The sequence below is a fragment of the Clinocottus analis genome, unplaced genomic scaffold (assembly GCF_023055335.1).
Source record: "Clinocottus analis isolate CAN_PGR_092001 unplaced genomic scaffold, fCliAna1.0.p SCAF_49, whole genome shotgun sequence".
In the NCBI taxonomy this organism is placed as follows: domain Eukaryota; kingdom Metazoa; phylum Chordata; class Actinopteri; order Perciformes; family Cottidae; genus Clinocottus; species Clinocottus analis.
This window is the reverse complement of record NW_027176206.1, coordinates 318,656-340,195: the sequence shown is the minus strand read 5'-3', so window position 1 is coordinate 340,195 and position 21,540 is coordinate 318,656. Positions and strand designations below refer to the sequence as shown.

The following is a 21,540-nucleotide window of genomic DNA, read 5'->3' as shown; positions in this document are numbered from 1 at the left end:
CTCTACCTGCTCTATGAGCATGTTGCTGCTGGTCGTTTGGTAACATCACATTCAGAAAGTCAAAGTGATGGTTCATGTGTGATCAGCTGCAGCATCGTGTTGGCGACACCGTGTCTGAATATAGTGATGAGTGTGAGAGGGGCCAGTGTGTGTGTGTGTGTGTGTGTGTGTGTGTGTGTGTGTGTGTGTGTGTGTGTGTGTGTGTGTGTGTGCTTTGGGTTGGGTGTCATACTTGAACCGTGTGTGTGTTCTGTGTGTGTGTGTGTGTGTGTGTGTGTGTGTGTGTGCTTTGGGTTGGGTGTCATACTTGAACTGTGTGTGTGTGTGTGTGTGTGTGTGTGTGTGGGTCCCACCCAGCCCAGACTCTCACATGGGCCTCATGTCAGGCTGTTGTTGTTGTCAACACACACTCCGTTGCTAGGCTCCCGATGATGTCGCTACAATGTGGCCCTGAATCTCACGCTGACCAGTAGACAGTCTGCTCTCTGCTCGCCTCCTTCCTCCATCCTACGTCCTCCATCCTACGTCCTCCATCCTCTGTCCTCCATCCTACGTCCTCCATCCTCCTTCCTCCCCTCTGTGAGGCTACATGATCATCACATCCTGACCCTGGATTTATTGAACAGTTTTGGACATTATGTTCTTGTTCAAGAATACACTGATAGAGCAGCTGGTTTTAACCTCTACAGTCATACGGATGCTCATAGAGCAGCTGGTTTTAACCTCTACAGTCATACGGATGCTCATAGAGCAGCTGGTTTTAACTTCTGCAGTCCTGCTGATGCTCATAGAGCAGCTGGTTTTAACCTCTACAGTCCTGCTGATGCTCATAGAGCAGCTGGTTTTAACCTCTACAGTCCTGCTGATGCTCATAGAGCAGCTGGTTTTAACCTCTACAGTCCTGCTGATGCTCATAGAGCAGCTGGTTTTAACCTCTACAGTCTTACTGATGCTCATAGAGCAGCTGGTTTTAACTTCTGCAGTCCTGCTGATGCTCATAGAGCAGCTGGTTTTAACCTCTACAGTCCTGCTGATGCTCATAGAGCAGCTGGTTTGAACCTCTACAGTCCTGCTGATGCTCATAGAGCAGCTGGTTTGAACCTCTACAGTCTTACTGATGCTCATAGAGCAGCTGGTTTTAACCTCTACAGTCTTACTGATGCTCATAGAGCAGCTGGTTTTAACCTCTACAGTCCTGCTGATGCTCATAGAGCAGCTGGTTTTACCCTCTACAGTCCTGCTGATGCTCATAGAGCACTCAGTACACTGCAGCGTTGGGGTTGGACTAATGAGGGAGTCATATTATAGTTATGTTAGTTGTATATTAGAGTTATGTTATATCATTAAGGAGACTCTTGATAGATGTTAATAATTGGAAGTCATTGTTTCATAGGAACTGGAGGTCATGATGAAAGGAGCACGTTTCTTCAAGTTGTTTGACTTTCTTGCTAAAGAGCTTGATGAGGAAGCGATGGAGCTCATGAGGACTCAGACGCTCAGCTGTGTGATAGCGATGGTCAGTCAACACGCCATCGCTCCGGTCCATGGCGCCAACGCATGAGCACATTACATTAACTCACTGATCCTCTGATGTTACCAAACGTCCAGATGTGACAGGAATGTGAACCTGAGGAGTGGAGACAAAGACACCCGGCTGAGAGCTTCAAGGAGACGTGTGTGTGTGTGTGTGTGTGTGTGTGTGTGTGTGTGTGTGTGTGTGTGTGTCTGCTAGCAGCCAAGTTCAACACAGTAGCTCATTGGTTCTGTTAGCACATCCTTAATGGATGTCAGCTGATGATAAAATGAGGTGAAGTGTATTAATATTAATTAATTAATACCCGCTGCACTCTATGAAGGACATCCAGATGAAGCTGGTGGAGAATCGAGCCGGTGACCTCATCGTGTTACTGCCAGGCACAAGCAGCCTGGGTGCTAGCCAGCGGCTAACAGTGCCAGCCAGCCTCATGTTAGCCTCGTTAGCATTACTGGTAGCAGCTCACAGCTAACAGTAAACAGTAAACAGCTAACAGTAAACAGCTAACAGTAAACAGCTAACAGTAAACAGTAAACAGCTAACAGTAAACAGCTAACAGTAAACAGCTAACAGCTAACAGTAAACAGCTAACAGTAAACAGCTAACAGCTAACAGTAAACAGCTAACAGCTAACAGTAAACAGCTAACAGTAAACAGCTAACAGCTAACAGTAAACAGCTAACAGCTAACAGTAAACAGCTAACAGCTAACAGCCTCAGCAGAGATGTAAACGCTGACCGGATCAGGACTCAGTGACCTGGTAGAAAGAGCCTGGAGCCTCTGAGATTGGTCATGTCTGAGTGTCTGACATCGTTTGAACAGGTTGATGAAGTAAAGTTATATGTGATGAGCAGTTAGTCTCTAACCAAGTCACCCAAATACCATTTATGTCTACTCTAAAGGGTTATATACACTTTAATAATTCATTATTAGTGTAATATAATTACAGGTCATTCACAAGTTATAGAAGTTGTCAGACGCCCTGTTTCTATTTATTTCTGTTGTTCGCTTTAAAATCATCGTAATGGACGAACATAACGATGATTTTATATATATATATATATATATATATATATATATATATATATATATATATATATATATATAATAAAATGATTTGGAGTTGTAGAGATGTCCTGTGGTTGTAAATATCCTTTTCTAAACTAATGGTCCATGTGCAGCAGCCATTGAGCTGCAGTAAAGCACAGAACAGACTTCTTCCCTCACGTCATCCACACAGCATGCATTACTCCAACACGCAGCGATGTGGTCACACCCTGTTGGGAAGCTGCATAACAACAGTGATGAGTTGTGACAAGGAAAGACTCCTCTGTGACACATTCACTACACTCCTCACAAACACAGCTCCTCCAGACTGTTGATGGAGCAGCAGTCTGCATGAGCAGCGTGGGAGAAACTATGAATACAAATACTTCTTAAAGGTCTCGTTCAGCTCCCTCAAGACGGTGAGTCTCACTCATATCAGGACTTCATCTTTCACAATAAGTACATGTGGTGACGACGAGGGAAACAGGTGAACCCTCTCAGGTGATGAGCAGCAGGACGTGCTCTCATCTGTACCCGGGCCTCCGTCACATGGTTCATGACATCACTCCCAGTGGCTGTGGGGAGCAGAGCTCCATCCATACAGCGTTGTTCCTGAACAGCGACGCAGCTGGAACTCATTTCCTTCTGTCAGCTGACAGCCTGCTGGACACACGGTGAACTGCAGGCAGCGGGATCCTGCTGCTGTGTTCGCAGATGGTTGTGATGTTCTCAGGAGGGTGTTGGCTGACCTGAACAGGCTGTGTGTGTGTGTGTGTGTGTGTGTGTGTGTGTGTGTGTGTGTGTGTGTGTGTGTGTGTGTGTGTGTGTGTGTTTCACTGAGCCAGAGGGGCTGACCTCACACACCTGTTGGGGGAAAGGAAAGCACACACACATAAAAGGACAATATTGACATGCATGCAGTATTGTGCCTGTGATACATACTGCATGTGGACGCTTGTGTTTCAACACTTGGGACCTCATCACCACCTCACCGCCTCCATCACCCCCTCATCACCCCCTCACCACCTCCATCACCCCCTCATCACCTCCATCACCACCTCCATCAACCCCTCACCGCCTCCATCACCGCCTCCATCACCCCCTCATCACCCCCTCACCACCTCCATCACCCCCTCATCACCCCCTCACCACCTCCATCACCCCCTCATCACCTCCATCACCCCCTCACCACCTCCATCACCCCCTCATCACCTCCATCACCCCCTCACCACCTCCATCACCCCCTCATCACCTCCATCACCACCTCCATCAACCCCTCATCACCCCCTCACCACCTCCATCACCCCATCACCGCCTCCATCACCCCCTCACCACCTCCATCACCCCATCACCACCTCCATCACCCCATCACCGCCTCCATCACCCCCTCACCGCCTCCATCACCCCATCACCGCCTCCATCACCCCCTCACCACCTCCATCACCCCATCACCGCCTCCATCACCCCCTCACCACCTCCATCACCCCCTCACCACCTCCATCACCCCCTCACCACCTCCATCACCCCCTCACCACCTCCATCACCGCCTCCATCACCCCCTCACTGCCTCCATCACCCCCTCACCACCTCCATCACCCCATCACCGCCTCCATCACCCCCTCACCACCTCCATCACCGCCTCCATCACCCCATCACCACCTCCATCACCCCCTCACCACCTCCATCACCCCCTCACCGCCTCCATCACCCTCTCACCGCCTCCATCACCCCATCACCACCTCCATCACCCCCTCACCACCTCCATCACCCCCTCACCACCTCCATCACCCCATCACCGCCTCCATCACCCCATCACCACCTCCATCACCGCCTCCATCACCCCATCACCACCTCCATCACCCCATCACCACCTCCATCACCCCCTCACCACCTCCATCACCCCCTCACCGCCTCCATCACCCTCTCACCGCCTCCATCACCCCCTCACTCGGCCGAGTCATTGTGCAACATGAGGAGCAGTGAAGGTCACGCTCATGGAAGGACAAATACTGTACATACTAATATATACATCATATAAATATATACATCTTATAAATATATAAATCATATAAATATATACATCATATAAATATATACATCATATAAATATATACATCTTATAAATATATCATTTCATGACACCATGACGTGTCTGTAAATGATGCCTCTGGAGGTGGAGAGTTAGAAGGACACGTTTTCTCAGTTTATCTTCCACACACACACACACACACACACACACACACACACACACACACACACACACATACACACACACACACACACACACACACACACACACACACACACACACACACACACATACACACACACACACACACACACACACACACACACACACACACACACACACACACACACACACACCAGAGGTCACCGGTCTGACATGAAGTTATTAGGACTGTTCACACGACACAGAGACATTTCATTCACTGGTCACATGATACTCTTCATCATCTACCTTCTACTCATCAGCTTCCCCTCCAGAAGGATGTTATTCTCTCTACACCATGAACGGCTCATCTGGCTCAGCTGCTGACTGATAATACAGTCAGAAGAGCAGTCTGCAGACTGTAGACTCTGCAGTCTACAGTCTGCAGTCTACAGTCTACAGTCTGCAGCCTGCAGTCTACAGTCTGCAGTCTGCGCCAGCTGGCAGTGCAGGTATAAATACACCCGACTGAAAGGCGAGCTGACAGGAAGCGGCTCTGTGAGGCGCTAGCTCTTCAGCTCTTCAGCTCTTCAGCTCTTCAGCTCTTCAGCTCTTCAGCTCTTCAGCTCCTCAGCTCTTCAGCTCCTCAGCTCTTCAGCTCCTCAGCTCCTCAGCTCTTCAGCTCTTCAGCTCCTCAGCTCTTCAGCTCTTCAGCTCCTCAGCTCCTCAGCTCTTCAGCTCTTCAGCTCCTCAGCTCCTCAGCTCTTCAGCTCTTCAGCTCCTCAGCTCCTCAGCTCTTCAGCTCTTCAGCTCCTCAGCTCCTCAGCTCTTCAGCTCCTCAGCTCTTCAGCTCTTCAGCTCTTCAGCTCCTCAGCTCTTCAGCGCTCTGTAACAGAGCTGTGTTTCATTCTCCAGATGAACGTCCAAATCAAATCTGAAGTGTAAGAGTGAGACGTCTTGCAGGCGTCTCGTAAGCCTCAAATAGTTGAAGTGACATGTCCAGTCCTTCAAGAGAAGCCCAGTCTGTCAGAATGAGTTTGTCTTGTCACATTTGTGTTTCATTGTTGTAGGTTTTTACCAAGACAAAACAAGTCAAACGAGTCTCGTGTCTCCAGACTCGCAGTTTGATCTCAGCAGCTTGTCCCATAGGGATCAGTGTGATCAAAGAGCTCCATGTAATGCCAGAACCTGCTGCTCTGAGGTTGGGCTTGCCATCCTTGTGGGGACGTTTAGAGCTTCCCGATGGGTCCTGGTTGAAAGCGCTAACACTCAAAGTGTCCCACCAGGACCAGAGAGCTGCAGAGTCCTCTTTGAGTCTGCTGCTGTTTACTGGATCAGCCTCAGCATTACCTCATCCTACACCGCTGCCAGACTCTGAACCGGATGAGAGGGAACCGGTCCACCCGCTGGAAAGTATGCCGTCCACTTCCTGTGAAAACATTCCCACTCGCATTGTTATGGTTGTTGTATTAGCATGTGGGAACTCCTCTGAGGCCTGATACCAAAGTGGAACAGTGCGACTGGAGAACGGTTGTGTTAAAGGGTTACAGAGGGAGAATGAGATGTTACACAAGTAGAGGGAAGGTGTTGAGCTTCAGTGTTTGTGTATTTAAACCACAGAATAGCATCCCAAGTCTTCATTGTCTTCATCAGTGTACTGTATGCTAGTGGATGTTCACACAGGAAGTAGTTGTGCAACATCTCAGTAAGACGTTGCCTTGACCAGAAGAAGGAAAGCAAACCCTTCAAGACAACGTCAGGAAGTGTTACTCTGTAAGTCTGCTGGGACACATCCAGGACACTGTGACATCACAGTCCATGTGGACTTATCAGTGGTACCTAATGTCCCTCAGTAGTTATTTAACCCAAACCACATGCACCCGACTCCTCTCAGCGAGTGGCTCTGAAGCCTGAAGCCTCAGGGCTTCATCAGGGCTTCATCAGAGCTTCATCAGAGCTTCATCAGGGCTTCATCGGGGCTTCATCAGGGCTTCATCAGAGCTTCATCAGAGCTTCATCAGAGCTTCATCAGAGCTTCATCAGGGCTTCATCAGAGCTTCATCAGGGCTTCATCGGGGCTTCATCAGAGCTTCATCAGGGCTTCATCAGAGCTTCATCAGGGCTTCATCAGGGCTTCATCAGAGCTTCATCAGAGCTTCATCAGAGCTTCATCAGAGCTTCATCAGGGTCCTGGTGGCTCTTCTTGCTCCAACAGTAACGTTCCATCAGACACCGTACACGGCGCTGTATCTTATAGCTATTTACATGGCTAAGCTCTGGACACATGCTAACGGGGCCTAGCTACAGCAGCTACTAGCACAAAGGCTCCATTGCTACCTAACTGGTTTGAGCTCTCTGCCAGTTCATGACAGGTTACACTGAGACCTCGATGACCTCACTCACATTCCTGCACGGACACACGTGTGTGTGTGAACATGTCATGTGTGTGTGATCTCAGCCTCAGGCTCCAAGTATGTCATAGCTTAACACACCCATGTGTGTGTGTGTGTGTGTGTGTGTGTGTGTGTGTGTGTGTGTGTGTGTGTCACAGAGTTTATCTAAGCTGTAATTGTTTCCCAGAAGAATTAAAGGAGTGTTGCTGAAGGACAGAGAGAACAAAGTGTTTTCTCTCATCAATTTTGTTTAATTATGTCTCACTCTCCTTTCTTTCCCCTCTGTCTTCCTCCTCTGTCCTTCTACCCCTTCACCCTCCTCCTCTTCATCCCCCCCTGCAGTGTGTGGCAGTGAGCTGTCTCAGGGCGGGTTCTTTGTGCGTCAGGGCGAGTACATCTGTACGCTGGACTACCAGCGCCTGTACGGGACGCGCTGCTTCAGCTGCCAGGACTTCATTGAAGGGGAGGTGGTGTCGGCTCTGGGGAAGACCTACCACCCCCGCTGCTTCGTCTGCGCCTCCTGCAAGTAAGCAACCGGACCGGAGAGACCCTGCTAAAGAGCAGCAGAACCACACCACAGACACCAGATCATCTTCAAGCCTCCACTACTGTTTAGCTCTCATCTAAATAACTCTTCAAATGAAAAGCCTCACGGCTCTCCTGCAGGTGTTAAAGTGCTTTGAGTGGTCAGAAGACGAGAACAGGTCTGGTCCATTCAAGTATAACGGATCACCACAGTGATTAAAATAACCCCAGTCTGCCAGGAGGAGTCCCTTCAGGATCTGGCTGTGACTCCAGCTATCAAATGTCCACGCTGCAGGAAGCACGAGGCGCCACCAGAGCCGCCGTGCCAACACCGCCGCACTGCTTCTGCACTGAGGGAGCAGCTGTGTGTCCACCAGTGCTACTCCTGATGGACAGGTGCACCTTAGCCCCTCCCATCAGTGCTACTCCTGATGGACAGGTGCACCTTAGCCCCTCCCATCAGTGCTACTCCTGATGGACAGGTGCACCTTAGCCCCTCCCATCAGTGTTACTCCTGATGGACAGGTGCACCTTAGCCCCTCCCATCAGTGCTACTCCTGATGGACAGGTGCACCTTAGCCCCTCCCATCAGTGCTACTCCTGATGGACAGGTGCACCTTAGCCCCTCCCATCAGTGTTACTCCTGATGGACAGGTGCACCTTAGCCCCCCCATCAGTGTGTAATCTGTCTTCAATGAAAGCTCCGCCTCCTGCAGCTGCAGAGTCACATAGGAGCGTCTACATATTGCTGCCGTGGCTAACATTGACGTTGTTTCACATTGACGTTGACTGTCTGCTCTCTGATGTCTGCTCTATAATGTCTGCTCTCTGATGTCTGCTCTATAATGTCTGCTGTCTGCTCTCTGCTCTCTAATGTCTGCTGTCTGCTCTCCGTCTGCAGGCAGCCGTTCCCGGCCGGCGACCGCGTGACCTTCAATGGGAAGGAGTGCATCTGCCAGAAGTGCACGGAGCCTCTGGCTGCCAGCAGCCCGGCTCCCATCCAGGCGGTCCACAGTCAGTACTTTGTGTCTCTGCAGAACATCAGTCATGCCTCAAGACTTGTGCACTGCAGTTTATAAACTGCTTATTGAACCAGTTTGTTTGTTGCATCTCTTAAATGCTGTGATTCCACTCTCAGTGTCCCTGCTGTCCACAGCAGAGGGAGCTCATGTGGAAGAGTCCACTTAGAGCTCATGTCTCATGAATCCACTAAACGAGCTGTTCCTGCAGACTGCTGCGGCTGCGGGAAGGAGTTCAAGAGCGAGCAGTCTCTGGTGGCGCTGGAGAAGCACTGGCACCTCGGCTGCTTCAAGTGTAAAGTCTGCAACAAGGTGCTCAACGCAGAGTACATCAGCAAGTGAGTGCCCTGCTGCCGCCTGCAGAGCTGCTGCTGCATGCTGGCATTGTGTGACAGTGCATAGCTTCTTGTGTAGTATTTCAATGAGGGACTACATACACAACAGAGGAGATGCTGCTGAGACAATCACAGAGTGTGTTTACATAAAAACAATGCGGGAGCATCCTCAGATTAACATTGCACTAGTGACCAGCTGCAGGTCGTCATGGCGGTGTCGTGGTCCTGATGCTGATGCTCTGAGCTGCACCTGTTGCTCTTTCAGGGATGGAATCCCCTTCTGCGAGATGGACTACCACGCCATGTTCGGCATCCAGTGTGAGAGCTGCAAGAAGTACATCACTGGGAAAGTCCTGGAGGTAATACCAGCTGCTAGCAGCTAGCCGCTAGCAGCTAGCAGCCTCACACACACCTGGAGGAAGAGATGAAGTAACGATGCATTCATGAACACAGATGAGTGTACAGATCTGTGAGCAGCTGCTTCCACCTGCACCTTTGTGTCTGTTGTTGTTGTTAGGCCTGTTCAGCACAATGTGTCTCTCTCTCTCTCTCTCTGTCTCTCTCTCTCTCTCTCTCTCTGTCTCTCTCTCTCTCTCTCTCTCTCTCTCGCTCTCTCTGTCTCTCTCTCTCTCTCTCTCACACACACACACAGCGTCTAGCCAGTGGACTGAGACAAGAGACGAGCGTCTAGAACTAAACATTCTCACTTGTGTTACTTTGAATAAGTTTGATCACAAAACCTTTGAGCAGAGAGTCAGTGAGCTGGACGACGACGTGAAGAACTGTGGTTCAGCAGGATGGAGGGATGAGAGGAGGAGACGCTCTAGAGAGAGGGAGGAGAGGAGGAGACGCTCTCTAGGGATGGAGGGATGAGAGGAGGAGACTCTGGGAGAGAGGGATGAGAGGAGGAGACTCTCTCTAGGGATGGAGGGATGAGAGGAGGAGACTCTCTAGAGAGAGGGAGGAGAGGAGGAGATGCTCTCTAGGGATGGAGGGATGAGAGGAGGAGACTCTGGGAGAGAGGGATGAGAGGAGGAGACTGGGAGAGAGGGATGAGAGGAGGAGACTCTCTCTAGGGATGGAGGGATGAGAGGAGGAGACTCTCTAGAGAGAGGGAGGAGAGGAGGAGATGCTCTCTAGGGATGGAGGGATGAGAGGAGGAGACTCTCTAGGAGAGAGGGATGAGAGGAGGAGACTCTCTAGGGATGGAGGGATGAGAGGAGGAGACTCTCTAGGAGAGAGGGATGAGAGGACACATGAATCAGAAACAAAGAGCTTTCAAAAGGTCGCGACCTTTCTGGAGATCAGAGAGACTCATGGAGCAGCAGGTTGAAGTGAATCGTTGTGTAGTGGTTGTGTGTTTGTTATTGTCATGAGCAGCAGTGTGATGTGTTGCTTTCAGAGGTGAGCTGCTAGTTTCAGTTCCTGACCCAGACTGTAAAGTCTCGTCAGTACTGAGCCGCTGCAGTGCCCTTGAGCAAGGCACTGCAGCGGCTGGGTGGTGGCTCCCAGTGCTCGAGGGCTTCATGCTGGTCTGGACTCATGAGCCCAGCTCCTCATCCTGCATGCAGCTCTCTGGACCTGTTCCCTTGTGCTGTTGATCAGTCACATGTATGAGCATCAGACATGTTGATCAGTCACATGTATGAGCATCAGACATGTTGATCAGTCACATGTATGAGCATCAGACATGTTGATCAGTCACATGTATGAGCATCAGACATGTTGATCAGTCACATGTATGAGCATCAGACATGTTGATCAGTCACATGTTTGTGCATCAGACATGTTGATCAGTCACATGTATGAGCATCAGACATGTTGATCAGTCACATGTATGAGCATCAGACATGTTGATCAGTCACATGTATGAGCATCAGACATGTTGATCAGTCACATGTATGAGCATCAGACATGTTGATCAGTCACATGTATGAGCATCAGACATGTTGATCAGTCACATGTTTGTGCATCAGACATCACATGTGTTCCTCTGCACTGAGCAGCGGTAGAGCTCCCTCCTGTGGCTCAATGAGGAAGCGCAGCCTCCTCTCTGTGCTCACGGTGGCTCTTCAGTCATTATTATTACACATGGAGTTACAGTTACGCAGAGGGAAGCTGCATGAGGCGTGTTTCCTTCTGGTCTGAAGTCCTCTGCTGTCCTTCATGTGCTCTCTGTCTGTGGTCCTCCAGCGTGACCAGACAGGGCGCTGCTCTGCTTCCTCCATTAACATCCTAACATCTGTGTCCTCAGGCCGGAGAGAAGCACTACCACCCCTCGTGTGCCCGCTGCGCCCGCTGTGAGCTGATGTTTGCAGAGGGAGAAGAGATGTACCTGCAAGGTAACGTCTGTGTTTCTGTCTGAGAGCTGTTCCAACGTCTCAGAGAGCTGAAGATGAACCATGAAACATTCATGATGAACATGATGGACCAGAGGAAAACCTCTGCTACACAAAGTGTTTCACATCAACACACACTATGAAAGAACACTTCAACACGTCACAGTGAACCTGCCATAACAGTTGATATCACATCATACATGAGCTCCAGAGCAGCAGGATGTCTGATCCAGCAGCGCCGTGTCACTTCCTGTGTGTGTCTCTGTGTCTGCAGGGTCGTCCATCTGGCATCCTCCCTGCAGACAAGCAGCCAAGCAGGAGGAGAAGAGCAAGGTGGGTGATGTCATCATGATGACCTCATCCTCATGATGACTGCATGCTCACACAGAGCAGAGGGACCACATGTAGTCACACATGTATAACTACATATCATGTCGTCACACATGTAGTCACACATGTAGTCACACATGTAGTCATACATGTGTGACTACATGTATGACTACATATCATGTCGTCACACATGTAGTCACACATGTAGTCATACATGTGTGACTACATGTGTGACTACATGTGTGACTACATGTGTGACTAAATGTGTGACTACATGCAGTCTAGTCACTGAATAGAGACATGAGATCAAATGAAAAGCACTTCCTGTAGTTTTCCTCATGAACTCCAGCGTCTTTGTGTTCCTTGTGAGTAACCTGATCAATGAGCATCATGGAGCTCATGGAGCCTCGACCCAGTCTGAGTCTGAGCAGGAACCTCTTCAAACACATGTTGTGCTGAACAACAACAAGACATGTTGCTCTCAGGAGTATCAGGAACCTTTTCATGAATCTCTTGACAGCTTGTATCATATGTGGACAGCAGATAAATATTATAGAGCAGTGTTGCAAGCAGTAGTTCATGTGAGTATTGGACACATTGGTTCTGGTAGTGAAGACAAGTTCAACCTGAGAAACTCTAGAGTCCAGAAGCTCCAGTCTCTAGAGTCTAGAGTCCAGACTGGTCTTAGACTGAGACCGATGAGTCCAGCAGGACGTGAGCTTCACATGTCCTCCTCACCTTCTCCTCCAGAAGCAGGTCCGGATTCAGCTCGCTGCCGTTCCACAGCAGCAGGTTGGTGAGCGTGTGAACCCACAACCCTCTGCTGCATGCGCTGCTGACGTGACCCCATGAGGCCGCCTGGCTCCACTCTGATGAGCAGCTGCAACGTGCTGCTCAGCAGTCTGCATGCAGACGAGGACGTGGAGGCGTCAGTCTGCAGAGTGTGACTCACTAACTGATGATGATGATGATTCTATGGAGTCCTCGTGTGCTTTAACATGTTGCACTAACAGCATCCTGATGCTTCATGATGGAAATACAATCAGCTGTTTGCTGAAGAAGATGCACCAACAATGAACAGAATACTTCATGCTCTGGTGGAGATCAATCTGTTTATCATCATGAACATCTTTAGTTTTTAATAGTTTAGAGCACAAAACAAACTGGTTGAATACCTTTAATACATATTGAACGTTTCCACTAGTCTTTTGTGTAACTGTGTGTGTGTGTGTGTGTGTGTGTGTGTGTGTGTGTGTGTGTGTGTGTCAGGTGACCAGGACTTCCTCTGAGAGCATCACTTCAGTCCCGGCCTCCAGCGCCTCAGGCTCTCCCAGCAGAGTCATCTACGTGAGTCTGCAGCTCCTCTGCTCACCAGCAGGGGCAGCAGCACACAGTTAGCATAGCAGCTACGCTATGTCCTGCAGCTTCATGAAACAGAGTACAAGCAGGGCATTCTGGGTAATGATGACTGCTCTCCTGTTGCTGCTGCCAGGCCAGACTGGGGGAGGAGACGCTGGACTACAAGGACCTGGCGGCGCTCCCAAAGACCAAGGCCATCTACAACATCGACCGGCCCGACATGCTGTCCTACTCTCCATACGTCAGCTACCCGTCTGAGGAGCGGCACTACGGAGAGGTAGAGCGGCACTACGGAGAGGTAGAGCGCTCCGGGCTGGACGTACTTATCGCTGTCCTCTCCTCCTGTATATGTGTATATCTATATATATATAAATATATGTAAATATATGTATGTTCATGTGCTGACCTGCTGTCCCTCCATCGCCCCCCCGCCCTGACTGATGCCGACAGTGACTCTACTGTCGGCATCAGTCCTCTCCTGCTCTTCCTCCTGACATCTCCTGTGGATGTGAACTCATAACCTCACGTATGAGTTTGTCCTAATGGGCTTCTCTCCTCCTCTTCATCAGCTCTCCCCCCAGCTGCTCTCCCCTGCTCCCACTGAGGTAATGTGATGTCACTGCGTGACCTCATCTGCTCCTGGACAACATGCCATGAAGCTTCTATCTTTAGTTTTCCTTGTGCAACGTGACTGCTGCCCATCAGAGCTGGAGTCGTGCTCACAACCCTCTGCTGCCTCCAGAGGCGTGTGTGTGTGTGTGTGTGTGTGTTCCTCCCGCTGACTCCTTGTCGTTGTGTTGCAGGGCGATGGGGAGAAGTCTCCCCGGCAGCGCCGGCCCTCCAGCCCCGGCTCCAACAGCTCCATGGGGGGCGTCGGGCGCTACACGCCCTGCCGCTCGCCCCAGAACTACAGCCGGCCAGGTAGCACCACACACACACACACACACACACACACACACACACACACACACAGACACACAGGACACACACACACAGACACACACACACACACACACACACACACACACACACACACACACACAGACACACAGGACACACACACACAGACACACACACACACACACACACACACACTCACACACACACACACACAGACACACAGGACACACACACACACACACAGACACACAGGACACACACACACAGACACACACACACACACACACACACACACACACACACAGACACACAGGACACACACACACAGACACACACACACACACACACACACAGACACACAGGACACACACACACACAGCTGGGCTACGAGTGAATCCATGTGTTTTATTACCCATGTTTACTACATACTACATGTGATCCCTACATGTGATCACTACATGTGATCCCTACATGTGATCACTATCACTACATGTGATCACTACATGTGATCCCTACATGTGATCACTATCACTACATGTGATCACATGTAGTGATAGTGATCACATGTAGGGATCACATGTAGTGATCCCTACATGTGATCCCTACATGTGATCACATGTAGTGATCACATGTAGTGATCACTACATGTGATCACATGTAGTGATAGTGATCCCTACATGTGATCACTATCACTACATGTGATCACATGTAGGGATCACATGTAGGGATCACTACATATGATCCCTACATGTGATCACTACATGTGATCACTACATGTGATCCCTACATGTGATCACATGTAGGGATCACATGTAGTGATCACTACATGTGATCACATGTAGTGATCACTACATGTGATCACATGTAGTGATAGTGATCACATGTAGGGATCACATGTAGTGATCCCTACATGTGATCACTATCACTACATGTGATCACATGTAGGGATCACATGTAGGGATCACTACATGTGATCCCTACATGTGATCACTACATGTGATCACTACATGTGATCCCTACATGTGATCCCTACATATGTTCTTCTTCATCCATGTCAGAGGAAAAGACAGCAGGACAGAAAAGACTTCCTCAGACGATGTAGATTATGTTAATGTGCGTCCCTCCAGACTCTGCAGCATCGGCGTCAGGACTTTCCTCGTTGGAGGTGAACTCATCGGCGTCTCGTTAGACTCTCAGTGCTGATGGAAGCAGACTTTCATCCAGACTCCATGTCAGGCCACCGGAAGCTCTGTTGACCTGTTGTTGTGTCTCTGGCCAGTGTTGGTCATGTGACTCACAGCGTCAGGTGTGAGTCACATGACCAACACTGGCCCTCAGTGTTGGTCATGTGACTCACAGCGTCAGGTGTGAGTCACATGACCAACACTGGCCCTCAGTGTTGGTCATGTGACTCACAGCATCAGGTGTGAGTCACATGACCAACACTGGCCCTCAGTGTTGGTCATGTGACTCACAGCGTCAGGTGTGAAGCCAGAGGGATTCCTGCGTATCGTAGTCTGAAGCTTGGAGCCGCTGACCAAGTGATGGATTCAACACGTTGTGTATGAGAAGGTGTTGTGTTGTATTAGCAGAGGTGTGTAGCTGCTGCAGGTCAGCTTCATGCTACATTAGCTGCTGCAGCTCAGAGCTCTATGCTACATTAGCTGCTGCAGGTCAGAGCTTCATGCTACATTAGCTTAGCGTTACACACTTCCCTTACCACTGAACTGTGCTCGTCCATGAGGGGAACAACAGAAGTTACAGATATGTTTGACACAGTTTTCCTCCTTGAAGACGTTGATGAAGTCCATCTCAGACCTTTATCATTATCTTCTGTTCTTAACTCTTCTACTTCGCCTTTGAGGAGCGTGGTAGGACTTCATGAAATGACTTGAATAGCATAATATGATGATAAGTGTGTGTTTGGTGAGGCCTTACTGTGAGATGTTCATGTTCATATTGACCCTCCACACGTTGAGCCTCAACATGCCTCCTGTGATCTGATTGGACCTCCAGGGCCGGAGGCTCCTCTTGCTGGTAGACACAGCAGCTCCTGTGCTCTCGCGGTGCCTCCATCCCTCACGGGGGCCATGAGGTCCCCGTCCAGCCGGGCCGGGGACTCCTCGTCCCCCCCGCTGAGCTCTGCTGCTGCAGGCAGCGGCACGTACTCGCCCTCGCCAGTAGGGGGCAGTGCAGGCTTGTCTTTCCACCTGAACCCCACCACCCTGGCCATGCTGCAGCAGCACAACTACATCCCTCACTTCAGAGGTATCAGAGCACGCTGAGACCCGTCAGATACAGACTCTGGACCACTTGCTGGAATCATTGCACCTTTACAGAAACTAAACCAGCCGATCTGGCAGAGAGCTCTTGCTGTCAGGGGGTCATGTGATGTAATGTGATGTTATGTGATGCAATGTGATGGGTTCAAAGCCCAAACGCAGGGTTCCTCATGTTCCCCCAAAAGAGCTGAAGCACACAAACATCCTGGATGTAAATCTTGAAAGTGAGGTGTTTCCTGGCTGCAGCAAGAGTCCTCTCTGTATCTGCCTCCGGTCCCACAGAATGGAGTGCTGTGACCTCGAGGCTTCACTCGGCATGGGCTGCGTGCAGCGCCACATTAACCGTGTGTTGAACCTCACTCTGTGGTCTCTGGGTGCAGCGTAGACCACGATGGTGGGAGGCGGAGCCCGGCGTCTGATCTGTTCCTGATAGCTTGAACCGGAGCCACGAGCTGCTAACTCTACTGACAACAGCTCACCCTGACTCACATCACACGAGCTGTTTGCATCCCCTGCACGCTGTAACCCTGCAGAACGGCTGCTCCAACCTCCCTTTGCTTCATCTTCCTCATCCCCTGGTCTTCCTCACCCTCAGGGTTCAGACAGGAGCCCCCACCCGACCCCAAAGCTAGGACGTCCCTGCAGCTCAGTTTCCCTCCTCACGGTAAACTCCAGCTTCCTTCTTGTCCCTCCAGTGGACGCTGAGCCGGTTCTGTGCTGTTGTGGTTCTGTGTCGTGGTTGTTGTCGTGCATGGACCTGGACCTGATGGCATCAGGAGGAGCTTCTCTGGTCCTGACTGTTTGCCTGCCTTTGACTTGTAGCCTTTAACTTGAAGCCTTTGACTTGTAGCTTTTGACTTGTAGCCTTCAACTTGTGGTCTTTGACTTGTAGCCTTTAACTTGAAGCCTTTGACTTGTAGTTTTTGACTTGTAGCCTTCAACTTGTAGTCTTTGACTTGTAGCCCACGTGTTGTTTCCCCTGAATGAACTCCTGTTGTCTTGTCAACGTGTTATTCCTTTGCTGCTTACGACCTTGACATGAGTCTGAAGGACAGAGCAGTGTTTTGAAGATGAAAACTGAGCCACTGAGGTTTCACGGAGGAGAGATGAGGAAGGACTGCTTTGACTAAAGCACATGAAATATTAATATTATCAGCATTCCTTAAGCAAAGCTCTGACAAACATAGAGATGAGTCAGCACTGTTCCTGAGACTGTATGTCTGTGTCACCATCACTCAATGTACGAAGATGAGTCAGTTCCAGTACTAGTATGAACTAGTTCCAGTACTAGTATGAACTGGTTCCAGTACTAGTATGAACTGGTTCCAGTACTAGTATGAACTGGTTCCAGTACTAGTATGAACTGGTTCCAGTACTAGTATGAACTAGTTCCAGTACTCGGTCATACTGGTGCTTACCTGCACAGCTGGATGCCTCAGGAGCAGTAGAACTCATGCTGCTGCTGCTGCTGCTGCTGCTGCTGCTGCTGCTGCTGCTGCTGCACCAGAGCGTTCAGGGCCAGTCCTGCTGCGTGCATGCACTACATGCATTTAAATACATCATAACTAAGTGTAGTTTGTTGTGAGTTTTGCAGCAACATCCCTCATGGGCAGCGTTCCCACAGCAGCAGGGTCTAGACTGCGGCTCTGCAGCGCTGCAGCATGAGCACATGTTCCTCACACGCCTTCTGCACTGCTGATTACAAGGAAGAGCGGGCGAGGGAAGCGGCATGAGCCTCCTCTCAGAAAGTCTGCAACAGGCGGTGCAGGGGTTTGCCGGTTGCTCCGTGACGGGGTGGAGCGCTGAGAGGAGTTCCCCGATGAGGAAGATGAAAGAGGGGAGGGGCTCGGAGCATGAAGCAGCCACAGCGCAGCAATGTGGGGCCTGGTTGCCAGTTGCATTGCCATAAAGCAGTTGCATTGGCATAAAGACAGTGAGCTGCTGGGTCCGGCCTCACGGCCTCACACACCGAGGAAGACGAGTGTGTGTTCTGCTACACAAGCTGCTGTGAAGCAACAATGTGCTTAGACCTGTTTCTGGGAGCTGAGGGACGAATAATGCATGCTTTAGTTTTCATATCCATGATTTATTGTTCATGATCCCCAAACCATCTTGTATATGTTGTTATGTCATTGCTTTATGGTTATTGAATGCCTCCACATAACCAATGTGTAATGTGTTCACATGAATTATAATAACTCCCTTCACCACCTCCGACCTCAGCACCAGACGCGCTATGGAGGACCTGCCTGCCTACATTCAGACCTGCACTACTCTGATGTGTGTGTGTGTGTGTGTGTGTGTGTGTGTGTGTGTGTGTGTGTGTGTGTGTGTGTGTGTGTGTGTGTGTGTGTGTGTGTGTGTGTGTGTGTGTGTGGGATGTCGGTGATCTCATCCACTTGCATCCAGATCACTGCTGATGGTTCCTCTCAGTCCGAGGGAGGAGTGTGTGTTCAGTCTGCTCCCTGTGTCTCCTCTCTGGATGTTTGAGTGTTGGTCTGAAGGGTGTCAGTGACTCCATCACCCAGCCTGCCTGTGAGGTCACACAACGGGTCGGACCTGGTTGTGATCATAGCAACACAACACACACACACCCAGAGGGCAACTTTTAATGTTTGCACTGACACATAATAATAACCATAGAAATATTGTGAATATGTTGAATAAAGTAAATATTAGCAATGTTTTAGGGTGAAAAAGTTCAAGCTAGAAGCTAACGAGCACCACTGTTACACACGTTGAACCACGAGCAGCTCCAGAGCCACAACACCACACAAAGCTCTGGCTTGATTAAAACCAATCCTAGAAAATGGCTTTTGAATATATTCTGAGAGCTTTGTGACCGATTATAACATGAAGTCAGATACAGCAGATACAGGTTAGTACAGCACATGGGTTAGTACAGCACATGGGTTAGTACAGTACATGGGTTAGTACAGTACATGGGTTAGTACAGCACATGGGTTAGTACAGCACATGGGTTAGTACAGCACATGGGTTAGTACAGCACATGGGTTAGTACAGTACATGGGTTAGTACAGTACATGGGTTAGTACAGTACATGGGTTAGTACAGCACATGGGTTAGTACAGTACATGGGTTAGTACAGTACATGGGTCAGTACAGTACATGGGTCAGTACAGTACATGGGTTAGTACAGTACATGGGTTAGTACAGTACATGGGTCAGTACAGTACATGGGTTAGTACAGTACATGGGTTAGTACAGTACATGGGTCAGTACAGTACATGGGTTAGTACAGTACATGGGTTAGTACAGCACATGGGTTAGTACAGTACATGGGTCAGTACAGTACATGGGTTAGTACAGTACATGGGTCAGTACAGTACATGGGTCAGTACAGTACATGGGTTAGTACAGTACATGGGTCAGTACAGTACATGGGTTAGTACAGTACATGGGTTAGTACAGTACATGGGTCAGTACAGTACATGGGTTAGTACAGTACATGGGTTAGTACAGCACATGGGTTAGTACAGTACATGGGTTAGTACAGTACATGGGTCAGTACAGTACATGGGTTAGTACAGTACATGGGTCAGTACAGTACATGGGTCAGTACAGTACATGGGTCAGTACAGTACATGGGTCAGTACAGTACATGGGTTAGTACAGTACATGGGTTAGTACAGTACATGGGTTAGTACAGTACATGGGTTAATACAGTACATGGGTTAGTACAGTACATGGCTGGGTCATTAAGTCACTGCATCAATGTGATAATCAAAGCTTCATATTTGAGCATTATTTACATGCTGACCTTAACGCTGCCTTTTTGCCCCTCCACCCTTTGTTTCCCTCCACCCTTTGTTTCCCTCCACCCTTTGTTTCCCTCCACCCTTTGTTTCCCTCCACCCTTTGTTTCCCTCCACCCTTTGTTTCCCTCCACCCTTTCCCTCTGGCTTGTTTTCTCCAACGCCCCCCACACTGAAGGTAGTGAAAGCGGCCGCAGTACCCCCAGCTTATCCACCTATTCTGATGGCAAATCCCCTTCCTCCACTTCTACATACGTGGCTGCTCCCCGGCATTTCCACGTACCAGGTAGGCCATAACCGCACCGCTTGGCTTGCTTCCTTTTCCTTTGTCCTCCATCTTTATGCATCCTGCAGTATGCTGCCAGTACACACTGAATACAGTTACATCTACAGTATGCTGCCAGTACACACTGAATACAGTTACATCTACAGTATGCTGCCAGTACACACTGAATACAGTTACATCTGCAGTATGCTGCCAGTACACACTGAATACAGTTACATCTACAGTATGCTGCCAGTACACACTGAATACAGTTACATCTACAGTATGCTGCCAGTACACACTGAATACAGTTACATCTACAGTATGCTGCCAGTACACACTGAATAGTTACATCTGCAGTATGCTGCCAGTACACACTGAATACAGTTACATCTACAGTATGCTGCCAGTACACACTGAATACAGTTACATCTGCAGTATGCTGCCAGTACACACTGAATACAGTTACATCTGCAGTATGCTGCCAGTACACACTGAACAGTTACATCTGCAGTATGCTGCCAGTACACACTGAACAGTTACATCTGCAGTATGCTGCCAGTACACACTGAATACAGTTACATCTGCAGTATGCTGCCAGTACACACTGAATACAGTTACATCTGCAGTATGCTGCCAGTACACACTGAATACAGTTACATCTGCAGTATGCTGCCAGTACACACTGAACAGTTACATCTGCAGTATGCTGCCAGTACACACTGAACAGTTACATCTGCAGTATGCTGCCAGTACACACTGAATAGTTACATCTGCAGTATGCTGCCAGTACACACTGAATACAGTTACATCTGCAGTATGCTGCCAGTACACACTGAATAGTTACATCTACAGTATGCTGCCAGTACACACTGAACAGTTACATCTACAGTATGCTGCCAGTACACACTGAATACAGTTACATCTGCAGTATGCTGCCAGTACACACTGAATACAGTTACATCTACAGTATGCTGCCAGTACACACTGAATACAGTTACATCTACAGTATGCTGCCAGTACACACTGAATACAGTTACATCTGCAGTATGCTGCCAGTACACACTGAATACAGTTACATCTGCAGTATGCTGCCAGTACACACTGAATACAGTTACATCTGCAGTATGCTGCCAGTACACACTGAATACAGTTACATCTGCAGTATGCTGCCAGTACACACTGAATACAGTTACATCTGCAGTATGCTGCCAGTACACACTGAACAGTTACATCTGCAGTATGCTGCCAGTACACACTGAATAG

The 21,540-nt window shown here is 49.3% G+C and overlaps 1 protein-coding gene across 3 annotated transcripts in view; it reads left to right on the top strand.

The window, feature by feature from the left end:
* ablim2 (actin binding LIM protein family, member 2) overlaps positions 1-21,540 on the top strand; it is a 41,761-nt gene that overhangs the window by 8,940 nt on the left and 11,281 nt on the right. The window contains exons 3-15 of one of the 3 annotated variants that reach the window (XM_068599609.1): positions 7,487-7,670; positions 8,571-8,683; positions 8,900-9,026; positions 9,289-9,382; positions 11,278-11,365; positions 11,637-11,695; positions 12,443-12,484; positions 12,962-13,039; positions 13,185-13,328; positions 13,621-13,656; positions 13,855-13,972; positions 15,968-16,219; positions 20,188-20,295. In XM_068599609.1, coding sequence (XP_068455710.1) covers positions 7,487-7,670; positions 8,571-8,683; positions 8,900-9,026; positions 9,289-9,382; positions 11,278-11,365; positions 11,637-11,695; positions 12,443-12,484; positions 12,962-13,039; positions 13,185-13,328; positions 13,621-13,656; positions 13,855-13,972; positions 15,968-16,219; positions 20,188-20,295 — 1,443 coding nt within the window. Of the gene's footprint in view, positions 1-7,486; positions 7,671-8,570; positions 8,684-8,899; positions 9,027-9,288; positions 9,383-11,277; positions 11,366-11,636; positions 11,696-12,442; positions 12,485-12,961; positions 13,040-13,184; positions 13,350-13,620; positions 13,657-13,854; positions 13,973-15,967; positions 16,220-20,187; positions 20,296-21,540 lie in introns of all 3 variants that reach the window. The other 2 variants (XM_068599607.1, XM_068599606.1) reach the window with 2 other exon arrangements.